This window comes from Phragmites australis, chromosome 3 (assembly GCF_958298935.1).
Source record: "Phragmites australis chromosome 3, lpPhrAust1.1, whole genome shotgun sequence".
Taxonomy (NCBI): domain Eukaryota; kingdom Viridiplantae; phylum Streptophyta; class Magnoliopsida; order Poales; family Poaceae; genus Phragmites; species Phragmites australis.
The window spans coordinates 7,864,996-7,879,820 of NC_084923.1; the positions used below are offsets into that span (position 1 = coordinate 7,864,996).

Consider the following 14,825-nt stretch of genomic DNA (forward strand, 5'->3'; position numbering starts at 1 on the left):
CTTAAACCTATTGTGTCATTCATTTGAGAGCCTAGTGCTAGGGTTTTAGAGAAGAGTAAGATGAGTGCTTAACCTATATAATAGGTGAGAGTTTTTGAAGAAAAAATCTTTGTAATCTATCTAAAATGGAGCTGACATCTTTGAGTAATGAAGTTTATATTTTTGTATATGCTTGAATTTTCCTTCTTCTAGTCTTTCTCTATTGTTTCTCTTGCAAGTTTGCAAGTTTTTCTTTTTCAGTTTTGATTTTCTTATTGATATTTATTTTTGCATTTGAGCTGTGATTTTTCAATCTTAGAAAGTTGTTCTTTTAGTTGCTAGAGATATATGTATTTGAGAGGGTCTTGAATTCGCTTGTCTCTAATCCATCAACTTAGAGAGTTGTTTCTTTCGGTGCTTGTCTTTTTGTTTTATTCTTCGTTAAAGTTTCAAGTTTTTATGCTCAAAGACATATGAAATAGTTTTAAATAGTGCTTATGGTTCATATTTCATCTGTGGACTCGTGTTGATTAGAAACTTTCTTTCTCACCTTGCCTCTATAAAGTTTATACTTTTATTTATACATTTTTGAGAGACATTAAGTGAACAAGAAGTATGCTATCTATTTCGTAAGAAATTTATAAGATATCTATTCACCTCTCTAGTCGTCATTCTTATCCTAAATAGTCATTAAGCAGGTCTGTTTACCGGAAGCAAATTCTATAATACCGATTTCTTAAAAAATCTCTTTTCCTGTGATGATACGTGTTTTCTCCCTCATCTTTAGTCTAGCTATTTAATCAAAAGATGTGTAGTTAAATAAAAATTTTATATCTTCCCTCTCCACCTATATACTCGTGTCACTGACTTACAATTAACGGCCCCCTCCCTTACTGCCCTGCGCTTGCAGGCTGCAGCCTTGCTGCTGTTGCTGTCATATCCTCCCCTGGCCGCCAATTCAAAACCGTGCCTGCTGCTGGCTGCTCCACATGCGTCCAACTCCGAGACTCCGACCAACCAACGAACCGGCCCCGTTCCAGGTCAGGCGCCCCACATGTCACAGGGGGCACGCGGCTGCTACACTACTCCCGGAGGCCAGATGGAGGGAGGCTCTGCCCCTGAGAGCCACGCCCGCAGCGTCACGTTTTGAAACTTGCCAGCCTTGAGCTCGCCGCGCCCCCGCGCGCCGAGACGACACGGTCCCGCGTGTCACTCGCGGCGAAGCGGACCAGCGGAGCCCGAGGCGACGGGGCACGACGCGGCCGGCCGCGGAACGAGGCCGAGGACGAGACGGAACGGGTGTGCGTTGCGCTGCCTGCGGGTGCGTAACAAAACGGCTACGTTAACTACGGCCCGGAACCGTAACGGCTCGAACTAGCGGACGTGGGGGCTCGGGTTTAAAATTTGCGCGGGGTGGGGTCCCACGCCCTAGTTTAACCGCAGGCGCAGCCTTGCAGGGCTCCTGCAGTCCTGCCCCTGCGTCTGCATGGCGCGCATAGCACAGGCGGGCACGGGTCGCCTGCTCACGAGGCACTGGCCGCCGGCGCCACGTAGAGGAAGTTACTGCGAGTGGCTGACCCCGTGGCCGCGTGACATGGCGCGGCGCTGGGAGAGGTTATTGGATGGGACCAGTGGTGATGTACGGTGTACCGGGGTCTACTGCTAGGCCCGCTGGGAGGATGTTCTTTCTCGGCCGTGGCACAGGCCAGTGGTGAATGAATGTGCGGCTGCGCCGTGCGAGCTCACTTTAAAACGCGTGGGCACTGGGCAGCGTATGCTGGGTTAGGAAATGCGACCGGTGATGTAACAGTGCTATTTCCGGTGACGTCAGTTCTGCACTGATTGAGCATCTGCTTGTTTTTTTAAAGATAAAAAGAGATTATTTCATGGAACAAATGAAAATATCTCAGTCTACATTCTTGGATTTACATAGCTAATACTTATTATAACAAAGTAATCGAAAGGCTTTAAAACCACAAAACAAAATCCAAGTTCTTCTCTCATCAAACAAAGAAGAAGATAATATCAAACACAAATTATATCGTTAAATCTCCATCCATATTTAACGAAAATGTCTATCATATTAGTCTCCAAAAAGCAGCATGCAATATGTATTGCACACTGCTTGTCCTCCTTCTATAGCAATGTCTAAAACTAGATTCAACGTGTAGTCGTGAAAACAACATACATAGAAAAACAATCTTGTGTTTTTATCAAAAATCACATCATTTTGGCTGAGCCAAAATACCCAACACAAAGTACATACCCCTACCAACACCTTTTTTTATATTTTACATCCATCTTTAGCTATGAACCAATATGTTTTGGATACACTACTAGGTGGGTGCAAACCAAAGGTTATTTGAACAGTTCTCCAAATAAATTTAACAAGTGACAGTCGCTAGATAGTTTCATTTCTACTAAAACAACATTTTTCACTCTTTACCAATTCCTTCTTACTAAATTTTCTTTGATCAAAATAACTTCTCTATGCAAAGCATATGCCTGTTTACAGTCCGCGTACGATGGCTTGTAAATTGAAAGAAAAAGATATGTAAGGTATTTCTGCTACTCTAGAGTAAAGAGTCAAGAGTGTGGGTCATCATGCCAAGTCGTTGGGTGAATGTCCATTAATGGACTTTCCAGTCTTTAATTTGAATCAAATAGCACCACCCTTTTGCAATGCAGAATGCCCTTTGTACGGTGGACCATGCAAACTAAAGGAACAATCGTCCATCTAATAATCAATTTCATAGTTTCTTGCAAGATTTTAGTCAGACATTTTCCTTTGTTAGATCAAAATCCAACAAACCTCCTTGTTCGTCTTATATTCTTTTGTTTCATTACTCACACCCGTTCAACTTGAGCTTCTAGTTGCAACCCTTTCCCTGCCACCTCCTCCCCTCCACCGGTGTTGCTAGCTCTTGTAGCCCTCACCAGGACCAGGGAGTTACTCTATTCAGCATCTTCCCCTATTGTGGTACCTCCCAAAACAGCTATCGTCATCACCATTGTTGATGGCATAACCCTCCACCGCCACTCGCCATGGCCGATCTTCTTCTATATCTTTGGCAGCCCACGGTCGCTGGATCCAACACCTCCATGTTCTTCATTGGAGCCACTATTGTCTTTTCCACCTGCCAACCGACCTTTGTTCCTATTTACAGTAGCCCACAACCGATGAGTCTATCGCTCATACGTTCTTTCCAGAGCCCTCCACTCTGGCGGCGCCATGGGCATGCTTCCCTCTCCGCGCCATGGGCATATTTGGTTCATACCTAAGTTTGTTATATCTAAGATTAGTTACATCATATATTTTTAAGTAACTATTTGGTTGATTGCATAACTATGGCAAATTACACTTTATTAACCCTCTAGCCCACACATCATACACTCAGTGTTTTTACTAACTTTACCATACTTACAACTAAAAATTTATTAGCTATATTTTTTTTATAGCAAACCACATTTAGCTAACTTTAAATATAGCAAATTTAAAGACGAATGAAACATGCCCATACATACCAAACCAAAGGTTGGTGCTTGGCAACGTGATGGCCAGAGGCGACAGAAAGAGCGAGCGGTCCTACCTGTGAAGGCAGTTGACTGAAACTTTTCTAATTTTCAAATAACTAAGAATTAGCAAAACCATATGAATATTAATCGGTAAGACCATAGAAGCTGAAGGAACATACAACTAGTAATACAGTCACGGAAAGAGCTCAATATGTCATTTAGTCAAAGGAAAAAAATGCGTGACTACGAACATTTTAAATGGAACTGACTTCCAACTCTATGTGTTCACTGTTCTTATGATGCAGCATTGGCAATACCACGAATTTATGTTGGCGAGCAGAGCAATACCTTTTGGCACACTGTGAGATGCGTTTCAAAATTGTTAGATGCTGCATGGTTGGCTGGCTGCTTTCTCGTAGCATGGGCCACTCGCAGTAGCGCCTGCGCAGTAACGCCAAATGTTCACGCCTGCAACGCGCGGCCAAGTCCTCGCCATAGCCACCCGAAACGAGCAGCAGCTTTGCCCGCTCGATCCCCATCCCACCACCCAGCAGTCATTGCTCAATCGATGCGTTTCTGGGTTGCTGCCGAATCGGAGTTCCAGCCCGGCGTGGGGCAATCCAGTCATTTGCCGGCGAAGATCCTTTCAAATGGTGGCTTTTCGCGGAAAACGAGAAACACCGCCTCCTTTCCTTTGTCGTGCATCCGGTATTTTTCCTCCCAACGCCTTCTCCCTCCGACCAACACCTTCCACAGACCCGCAGCACCAAAAGCCCCCGACCGCTGCCGCCTGAACCCGAGGGAAAGAGAAGGGAACCCACCACTCCACCCCGTCGACATCCATCCGCGCACGCTTCTCCGCCCGCCCCGTTTCTCTCCGTTCGGTTGGGTTCGGTTGGAAGCGCCAATCTGATCTGCCCTGCCCGGAGCGGCGCCTCGATGTCCGCGCGGCGGACGGCCAAGAGCCAGCACGCGGTGTCGACGCCGAGGATCATCAACCTCAACCTAGCGAGGAGGTCGGGCGGTGGTAGGCCCGGCCGTAGCGCTGGGCGCACGCAGCCCCGCCCGGCGGCAGCGCCGGGGCCGGTCAACCTCGGCGCGCTGTTCGAGATGGAGCGCCGCGTGCGCGGGCTGGAGTCCGCGCCGGCGTCGCCGCCGCCGCAGTCTCAGGAGGAGGATGCCGTGGAGCAGGAGGAGGAGAAGTGGCGGTTCCAGGCGGAGATCCTCCGCGCCGAGTGCAACTTCCTCCGGATGGAGCGCGAGGTCGCGCTCCGCAAGCTCGACCGCCACCGCGGGCAGATGGAGGCCGCGCTCAAGTCCGCCGTCGAAACACTCGTCTCGGTAAACATACATCACGCACCAAATGAACTCCTCGTCGTTGCACGTTGCACCAGTCTGATCTCTGATGATGATGTGTACTCGTACGGACGGGTGCAACAACAGGGGAGGAAGAAGATCGACAAGAGGGGCGACGTTGGCGCGGTGGCGGCGCTGGACGAGGGGATCGAGGACCTCGAGGAGATGATGGAGGAACTGCGGGTGGAGAAGGAGAGCGGGAGGAGGGCGATGAGCGGGTTGCGAGAGCTGCAGCGGAGCCACGGCCGGAACTTCGATCGGCAGGCGTCCTCGCTCCGCCGGCGCCTCGAGAAGATGCCACCGCCGGTCGACACCGAGCCCTGCGTCAAGGACATCCGCGAGATCGCCCTGCCCGTCGCCCCGCTGCTACCGCCGCAGGCCGAGCACAGCGACGACGATGAGCGCGTCCACAGCGCCAACAGTACCTCTGATGTAAAGCATCTTAATATTAACACGTATAGCCTGGAGATGTTGTATTGCTGTAACTCATTGCCGATTGCTGAACGTTCATTACGTACTTTGCATACTGAAGGTAGAAATGCTGAGGATGAAAATGGAGGGGATGTCAAAGGGGATGCGGGAGAGGATGGCAGAGTACAGCCGGCGCCTGGAAATGGTCGCCGCCGGCGACAACGCTCGCTGCCAGTCCAGGAAATGCGGCAACCGGCACAGTCGAAAGGCGAGCGCGAGCAGCCAGAGGAGCTGGAGCGGGGGCAGCAACGCGAGCAACAGCAACGTGCCGTTGGCCCGGGACGGCCGCAGGCGCCAGAGCATGGCGGCGGAGCAGCGTCACCAGCAACCGAAGGTAAGATTCAAATTTGGCCCCTTACTGTTCGTGCCACTGCTTAGTATGTTCATCACTCCAGTTTCGATAGTTCTCGGGAAGCATGATTAGTAGCAAGCGGTTCGCCGTTAGTCTTGGGCGCCCGAATGTCGTTGACCTGGGGGCACTGCCGGTCAGCGACTCGACTCCACTTGACGCCATTATCAATACATGATGAGGTCGGCTTTGTTTCATCCGGGAGAGCAAGCCGAGTTTTGAAATCCCGGATGCAATGGCGTCGCTGTGCCGTGGGGATCACTTGTACAGGGTTGTGCACTGGGTTCGTAGGGAGATGAGTAATTGTCCGATGATCCCCTGGGTCCCCAGATCTATGGATTGACCCGATGCGCTCGACACCTAATACATTATGGCCATATGGGTTGATTGTTGCGTGCCTTTTCGGATTTATACTATGCTGCTGTTAATAGTCACAGTTTTTCTTTTGAAGTGGACGGGACCATTTGTAAGAACCGTGGTCCTTCTAGTTTTAGCTTTGCTTCGCCTCACTACTAGTAGAATTCAAAAGATAGCTTTACCATAAGTTCCCCTGATTTGAACCGTCAATGATCGCCAGACGGCCCACACTGTCAGTGATGCTGCCTTCCTCGCCGCAAGTGATCCTGGGCTAAAAGTCGTCATTTTTCGATAGTTCTGTTTGTATCGCTCACGTGAGAGGTGAGACATGGGCCTGCGAGAAGCTTTGCCTGTACGTCTTCAAGTTATTTTGTTTGTGAGGTTGCTAATTTCTAGACTGCATCTGCACTTGTGCATGTGCCTGTCTGCATCACTGCAACTCGTCCAACAAATGTAGTCACTTGGGGCTCAAGCATGACGATGCTGTGCCTGACTGTTCTGGGGATGAACGATTCGGCGCCGACGGGATATGTTTGAGTGGATGCGAAAATTCAATCTGACTTCTGACGCGCAAATTTGAAAACTGCGAAGGAGCTGAACTTCAGTTAAGACAACAAGCACGTGTCGGGGCAGGAACGGAAGTACCCACTTTGGGCAAAGGCGTCGAGAATCTATTTGGAAGAGCTCCATCTTTAAGATTTATATAGAATTTAAAATTTATAAGATAAAATAAAGTGTTTTAAATATGTTTTCAATTCAAGATAAAAACAATATGTCTTAAAAACTCTTAGTCTATTCACATCTTCAACTCTAAAAATTTATAAGCTAAAAATATTCTACTCTAAAAATTGTTAGAACTAGAACTCTACCAGATACACTATAAACTTTGAATCCACAAGCTGGCATAATGTATTTAGGCCAAGTATGACCTTCGCATAGGAGATGTTGCCCCCACAACGAGAAATCTAGCTTTTCCCGGCCAATGCAAAAGGTCTGGGCCAGGCCTCGGGACCAGGGCATGTGCTCGTCGAGTTGCTTTCGCATGAGCTAGTTTGTGTATCAACTGGAACATATCTGCTCATGCGCATGTGCCTACTCGTACACTGAAGTCTGTTGGTGTAACTGAATGAGTGAATGGCATTCCAGTATTGTGCTTTGCCAGAAGAGCCAGTTGAAGAGGCAGCGCATTCAAATTTCAAGCAATTTGTACTAGGAGTAAGCTATGATATTATATGCTTCAGTTTGTCGGACTAGCAATGCTTTCGAAATTGGTCGACGAGCGTTTTCACCATCATAGAGTTTTGTTTTGCACCGAACCATTTGTCGTGTTGGGCTAATTGAAGTCACGCTAAATTTATTCAGTGTTGCTCGCAGAAATTCTTTTAGTGTAACTGTTCCTTTTATTGGAAAATTTAGTACTTTTAGGTTTAATTTAATGTATAAATAATTCATGAGCGTAAACTGATAAACTAACATGTTCATATTACCATAGCATAATCTAGTTATGTGTATAAAAGCACTACATATATCTAGATCTACTACACTCAAAATTAGAAACCACATGAAATAAAATACGAGTAATATGGTTTTTACGTACTGGTCCTACGCTGTGGAGGTTGCTGAAGATACTAGTTGCACTGTGTTGACGGCACGATCGATCCTACTGATGACGCGCCGAATATGTTGACGATGACAGCGGACAATGTCCAAACAACCAGAAAGACGAGCCGTGGTGAAGAATTTGAGCAGTCGCGCGGAGCACTTACAAAAATCTTATTCGCCCTCTCTTGGTACAAGATCTCAAGAGCGAGGGTTTTAGAGACCTGCTCTCCCGATTATCGGTGCACACCGATACCGAGATGGAGATAAAATCCTAACTCTTATATAGACCCACGTAACGAGAGTCTTCCTAATTTTAAAGCTACTCTCAATTAACAGTCTATATATATATAGGAAGAAAAAATTCCACCTCTACATCTATTAATAATATGATACTAACAGAGGGTGAGTCTCAATATGAATCACATCTCTGTAATATGGAATTTTGAGATTTATTAAGAATTATTTCATAGGCCCACTCCAATAATTCTAACACCAACTGTCCATCAGATTATGGCTGAAGAGTGCAAAACGGTGGGATCTGGAAGCTGCTGCGACTGCAGGGAGATCATGGGGAAGATAATGGGGCAAGTAAAGGCAGAATCAGAACAATGGACAGAGATGCAAGATATGTTGGAGCAGGTCAGGTTGGAGATGCAAGAGCTGCAGTCTTCCAAGGATACATGGGAGCATCGTGCTCTTGCTTCTGATATCAGTCTACGCTCCCTGAATTCTCAAGTAAGTACAGGTTCTAAGTTCTAAGCTCATGCACTAGTAATTGAAGTGCTTCATGTTTATTGTAAATGCACAGGAGTACAGGACTGGTATGTGTAGTACTAACTATGAACGGAGTATGTTCTTATGTTCCTTTTGTTATTATGACAAAGAAGGTGCTGCATTTGTGGAGGCTGTGATGAACTGCTGATAACACCTAGTACTTACCCATTCTTTTCTTCAGAGACATGCTTATTTATTCCTGGAATTAGGAACATGAAATGGAGTACTATATACTCCTATATTAGGTTGCTTTTAGAAAATCTACTTCGGCACTGAAATTTATCTGCATTTGGTAACTTAGTCCTTACTCCAGAGTTACTGCTGAATTACTCTTTCTTACAGCAATGCTCAACTAGTCCTGAACTCCTGATACTCTACAAATGCTATTTTTTTTGTCTGTTCTTGACGTAAAAGCACCCTTCAATTGACCATTGACTTTTATAACTTCTATTGAGAATCAAATTTTAGAAAGTTTGATCACACAGAAAGCATTTTTTTTTAAAAAAAAACGGAGGAAGTACATGAAGTTTATTTCAAAACCGACCTATTAGTGCTTCTTTGTGTATTTTTACTGATAATAAACGTTCAATATGGTTTGAAGACTGGTTTGTTTTCTAGTTTGAGAATTAGGTAAACACAACATCTTGTAGTGTTGGTGATTGAAGTATTGAACTCTGAAGCCTGAACATCTCAAATGTTGAGTTCTTTAATTTGTGAGCGTCAGTATCCAGTTTAGTACTGCTGCTTCATGCTTGTATCAAGGTAAGCCATTGAGGTAGTCATCTAAACGAAAAATTTAACATGTGCCAGATGCTAGAGTGGAAACACCGGGCGCAAGTGTCAGAACAAGAAGTGGACGAGCTGCAGAGGAAGATTTCAGAGCTCCAAAGCAAGCTACACACATTCAAAGCCCACTTTCCAACTCCTACCATTCCTAGCCAAGATGAATGGTCAGAAGCGTGCAAGATGGAGAACCCAAGAACCAAGCCTCAGCACCACCGATCGCAGGAATGCGGCAAGGAGAAGGAGAAGCACGTCCTCATCTGCCGCGTGAAGTACTCGCCCAGCGTGATCCCGAAGCGCTCGCCGTTCCAGGAGATTGGCAACATCAGCTTGCCACGGCAGCGGTGAGGACTGAGGAGCATGGGTGTGGTGTGGTGTCTGCTGACTGACGGGCTGCTTCAGTGAAGGTTTCAAACAGGAGTGGAAGAGAGCTCTGTCACTTTGGCCTCTCCAGTTGCATCGATCAACCTCGATCTAATAAATAATCTAACCAAGTGATGAGTAATGGCGTCTGATTTCTCGTCAGATCTGTAGTAGTTAAGTCGCAAGTAGCCAGTAGGTGAGCTGAGACGGAGTTAATTTGCCCTGAGGCTGGAGTACAGTGTTGAGAATAGGGCTAAAATTCAAAATTAGACAACATAAGCGACCGTATTTGTTGAAATAGATAATATATTATTGTATTTATAATTTTAGCATCCGTATCGGCACCTTATTTACCGAAAACTGACTTTCGTCAAAAAAACGTTAGTGTTGATCTTGTCTAACCGCCTCACTTGAGAATATGGCCATAGTTGACTGTTTATGATCAGTCAGCCAAAACTGACTTTTGGACTTGGTCCCAACCAGCTCGAGCCTATAAGAAAGGGGTTTTTCGACATGTTGTCTCATGAATACAAGTGCATCTAATCGAATGGAGGCTAGAACCAAAAATCTAACCGATTAAGGGATGCTTGGAGCAACTTGAAGATCATTGTCCATCACTAGCCATCCATACCGGTGAGCATCCAATAACAACAACATCAGCATCGACATCAACAACGCACCTGCCTCATGCAGGCAGGGGTCTTCGCGGCCTTAGACGAACCTCCAATCAGGTTAGTCACGACTTCATAATGCGAACGTGGTGTTCATGACTTCAGGCTATCGATCTTTAGTTTCAGTTTAAGATTAGATACAATAATAAACCTAACAAACATGTGCCTCATCCTTCACCTAATCAGAGCATACTAGGTCAGCACATCTCAATTGATGTCTTATTGCTGTATGTTGCTTGATTTAACATCTCTGTGTTACTGTGTATGATACAACGCTCAATAAAATTTTCCAATCTTGAACAAGGAAAACAAGCACTGAATTATGTAAATGTACAAATGAAAGGAAGCGTTTATGCTATTCAAATATTTGCATATTTCACAATGAGCATAAAGCAACATGACATGTCCCTAAATTGCACAAAGAATTATTTAGTTCAATCCCACTATAGTGTGAGCTGTTACAAGAAAGCCATGATTCATATTTCAGATTTCTTTTTGTGATGCTTACAACATTTTTCATGATGCCATGTATTCCAAATCTGGATTCTTTAGTTGATTAGGTAAGAAGAAGGTTATTTTTGACCATCATTTATCACGAACTCATGTTTGTTAAGGATTATGTTTGAATGTATGTACATCATGCTTAGCAAGCCCTATAACAAGAAAGCTTGCATGAAAAGTGAGTTGTTACATCCTACTTTAGAATCCATCAATTGTTGGTTTTAAGATGTGTAATCCTTTAGAAATAGAAATAACTCTGTTGGCAGCTTCCATGAACACTACAATCCATTCTTTGACCCAATAAAGAAAAATGGACCCCTATTGCCCCTATTGCAGCACTTGCTCCAACCCTTTGGCCCCAATTTTATTTGAGATGGACATGCCCCTTTTAATCACAAGGCTAAAATTTCTTATGAATTATGCAGAGTCCTGGAGGGCAGCGGCAGCGCAGGCTCGAGCTAGGCAGGGCATGGCGGCAGTGCGGACATGAGCAAGGTGGGGCACGCGGCTGTGGGCACGAGTGCAACGGGTATGTACACCCAGGTTGAAAATACTGGGCCCGCCACTGATGACACACTTACAGTTATACAACCATCACATTTGAAACTAAAAGAAAAATAAATGATACAACAAATAATATATTGTTTAATACATAATCACATACAAAAGTAACATCACAAATAATTTATCTTCACGAACCATCAAATCCGTGACGCGCTTAATAATTTCCCATATAGCTATGGGGATGTTCTCTTTCTATTCATTTGTATTGCACTTCTATAGACCTACCAAGAACTTCTTCCTCAGTTCGTACCAATCATGTTCGTAAATTATATATCATTGTCAAGAAAAATAATTGTACAACTGTATGGTCCAAGAGGTTACTATAAACAGATGTGCAGTGGAGAATATTCATAGTGCAAATCGATGGTTCTCGTTGTTCACCAGTCCACGCACACATAAATTTGATAACAAAAAACCCCATCACATCCCTACAAAGAACGATCAGTTACATATATGTATATAATCTCATTTGTTGTATTGATGTTCTAAACAATTACCAATCTTCTTTTTTTAACACAATTTACTAACTTACGATGCCATACAAAGGTATCATAATTCCATGTGGGGTTTGCTGCTTTGAGTGCTAGCTTTAGGTTATTAACAGTCTTTAAAATTTTGAAGACATAGTACATGACTGGATCATCTTCTTTAAACCAAACCGGTATAGGCCATGGATCCAATGTAGAGATACTTTTAACCTCCACATCGAACACATATAGATGAATTGGCCATGAAAAGATGACATCAATAGAATATGCAAACATTTTGCAATGTCAATAGTCCATCCCAGGCCAGCTATAAAATATTTTTGCCAACCATTGAACATAAAGCTTCCAACGATGTGCCAACTTTCTTTTGAATTTAGACACCGACTGCAATAATAAGAAACTTTATAAACATAAGCAAACAGAGTGATTACATGAATCTAATAACTTACGTAAAATGGCATGTCCATGTAGTGAACTTTGATCTCTTTGAATAGCTGGTGTTAAGTTTGTATAGATTGATAAATTATGGATGATTACATTGAAGACTAATGGGCACTATATATAGAGGTGGATGGGGGAAACTCTAAACTAGGAGATGACTCTTATACTCTTGACACCCCCCCCCCCTCAAATGCAACATCATTGCATTTACATTGCAACTCTTTAAAAAAAATGATACATTGAAGTACGATATCGAAGATGTCGTCGAAGCGTGCAACTCTTGAACAATGTCGATGTGAAAACAAACTCCTCCACAAGGGGTACTGCTTTCACAACGTGTACTTCAGCAAATACCTCAAATATGAATCTTGCTTTGGAGATTTTGAACACGACGAGAATAGTGATATGTGTCAAATCAAGCCGAAGGGAGAAGAAAGATATCACTGCTACAAGACAGCAAGAAGACAATATCGTGATGACGATGAAGGAGACCATTGGTCATGATGTGTAGCAAAATGGCTACAAAAGGACCAAGAAGGCAAGGTCGCATCAATGATGACAATGATGGGATTAGCCAAATCAACGAGACTCAACTAACCATAAAACAAAAGAAGTAATTGACTGACTAACTGAATTTGTGGACACACATGGCTAAGATGAATTGAAAGAGTATATGTGTGGACTTGAATGGACAAACGAAGCGTAAAACATGGAATCTAGACACGGTGGAAGACATAACTCTAAAGCAGGATACTAGCAGCATATTGATAATAGTAGTAGCAAAATGACACAAAAGATAGCTAGCAGCAGATAGCAACATATTTGGATTGGCACAACAGAAACATGACTTGACATACTGGAGATACAAGCAAAAATTAGATTGAAAGAGCGGTAAAGAAGTCACCATGACAAGCTGCTACTAATCAATATGAACAACAAAGGAGTCACCGTCGAGCGTGAGACTTCGATGTCCTCAAGATAGAGGCAGACGACCCCAAGATAGGGACGAACAACGATGAAGAGTGGTGCGACAGAGCAAGTGAGCCCCGATGTGGATGGTGGTGATGATGAAGAACATCCTGACACGTGATAAAGAGTTGCGATGATGGATGACCGCGATGGCGGCGCAAACAGATGGTGGTGATGAAGCACAGACAGACAATGATGATAGGTAAGTGGTCATGACAGGCGACCTGTTGTGCTGTGACGGAGGGTGGTGGAAGGCAACGATGGCATGCAGCATGACGCGACAGAAGATGACTAGATCCCGGTGCAAGACAGTAGGCAAGCAGAATGTAATGACAGGCTACGGGCGGATCATGACGGCGCACACGACAGAGAGTGACGAAGGGAGGCCGTGCTATCCCTAATGTGGAGAGCCGCCAAGGTGGCATCGACTCATGACATGGAACGATGGGCTATCGACGATAAGGGAGGGGGTAGATCTCACCGAATCCGCCCTAGAGCAGGTTGCACAAAGGAAGGGATAGTCAAATCTGCGTCATCGGGTGCAATAGGGTGGCGGGTGGAAGACGTTCGCGATGGGGGCGACGTGATGGCACCGGATCGTTGCTCTGCCTTTGATGACCGTGTAACACAATGGCGAAGGGGAGGAGAACCTCCGCGACGGGCGTAGGGAACACCAACGGCGGAGGGAAGATGCACCTCCGCGATGACATGATGTGCCTCCACAATGAGCGCCTCTGTGATGGCGAGAAGCACCGCCACGATGGACTTCACGATGGGAACGTACGAGTGGGCACAACAACAATGCGGATGCGACCGTGACAGGCGAAGAGGGTGGAGAAGTGACGACATGCGACCTCCAAGATGAAGACAGCGTCGGGCGAGCAGATCCCGTCGATGCCTGACACGGAATGAGGGCATGCTTCTAGACGAATGACCGACAACCGATGCACCGCAATGGAGGATAGGGCGGCGATGAGCGATGCAAATCCACCAAATAGGATGGCTAATAGGGACGGTGTCTTCCGGATCTAGACATAAAGATTGAGGCGGCAGCCAGATCCAGATGTGAAGATGGCAGTGGACAACACGACAGAGAATGTGATGGATTTGGATTGTGGGTGGATTAGACTAGATCTGACCCTAATACTAACCAGGCTCTAATATTTAGTTTGTATAGATTAACAAATGATGAATGATTACATTTAACCCCAACGGGCACTATATATAGAGGTGGACGGGGAAACTCTAGACTGGAAGATAACTCTTATACCGTTGATAGCTGGAACTCGTCACATGCAAGCATTTGTATAGCCATGTTGAAACAATCGTTGTCTATAGACTTACGCACATTCAATGTTTTTTGAGTTTTTAAAAGGTTGAGCTAATGGGGTAAGGCTTGGAGCTTCGCACCTATTCTTTCCTATAAAACCAAATAAGTTCTTACATTATGTATAAAAACACATCAGAATAATCTATAAATATTGTATCTATTATATGAAATAAAATTGTGTACTCTAAAATATTGGTATGATCTATAGACATTATATATTTGCAAAGCTCTAAAATATGTGCATTCATCGGCATGATGGCGTTGGAAAGAACACAGAGTGATGACTGATCTTTTGTGCATGATGGCATACT

General features: G+C 44.8%; 1 protein-coding gene across 1 annotated transcript; it reads left to right on the forward strand.

Annotated features, from left to right (window-relative positions):
* The first annotated feature begins 3,931 nt into the window (after positions 1-3,931).
* Positions 3,932-9,795, forward strand: LOC133911916 (uncharacterized). The gene is made up of 5 exons (XM_062354395.1): positions 3,932-4,836; positions 4,939-5,283; positions 5,384-5,656; positions 8,138-8,365; positions 9,215-9,795. The coding sequence occupies exons 1-5, from the start codon at positions 4,435-4,437 to the stop codon at positions 9,533-9,535; spliced, it is 1,569 nt and encodes a 522-aa protein (XP_062210379.1). The 5' UTR covers positions 3,932-4,434; the 3' UTR covers positions 9,536-9,795.
* Positions 9,796-14,825: the final 5,030 nt, after the last annotated feature.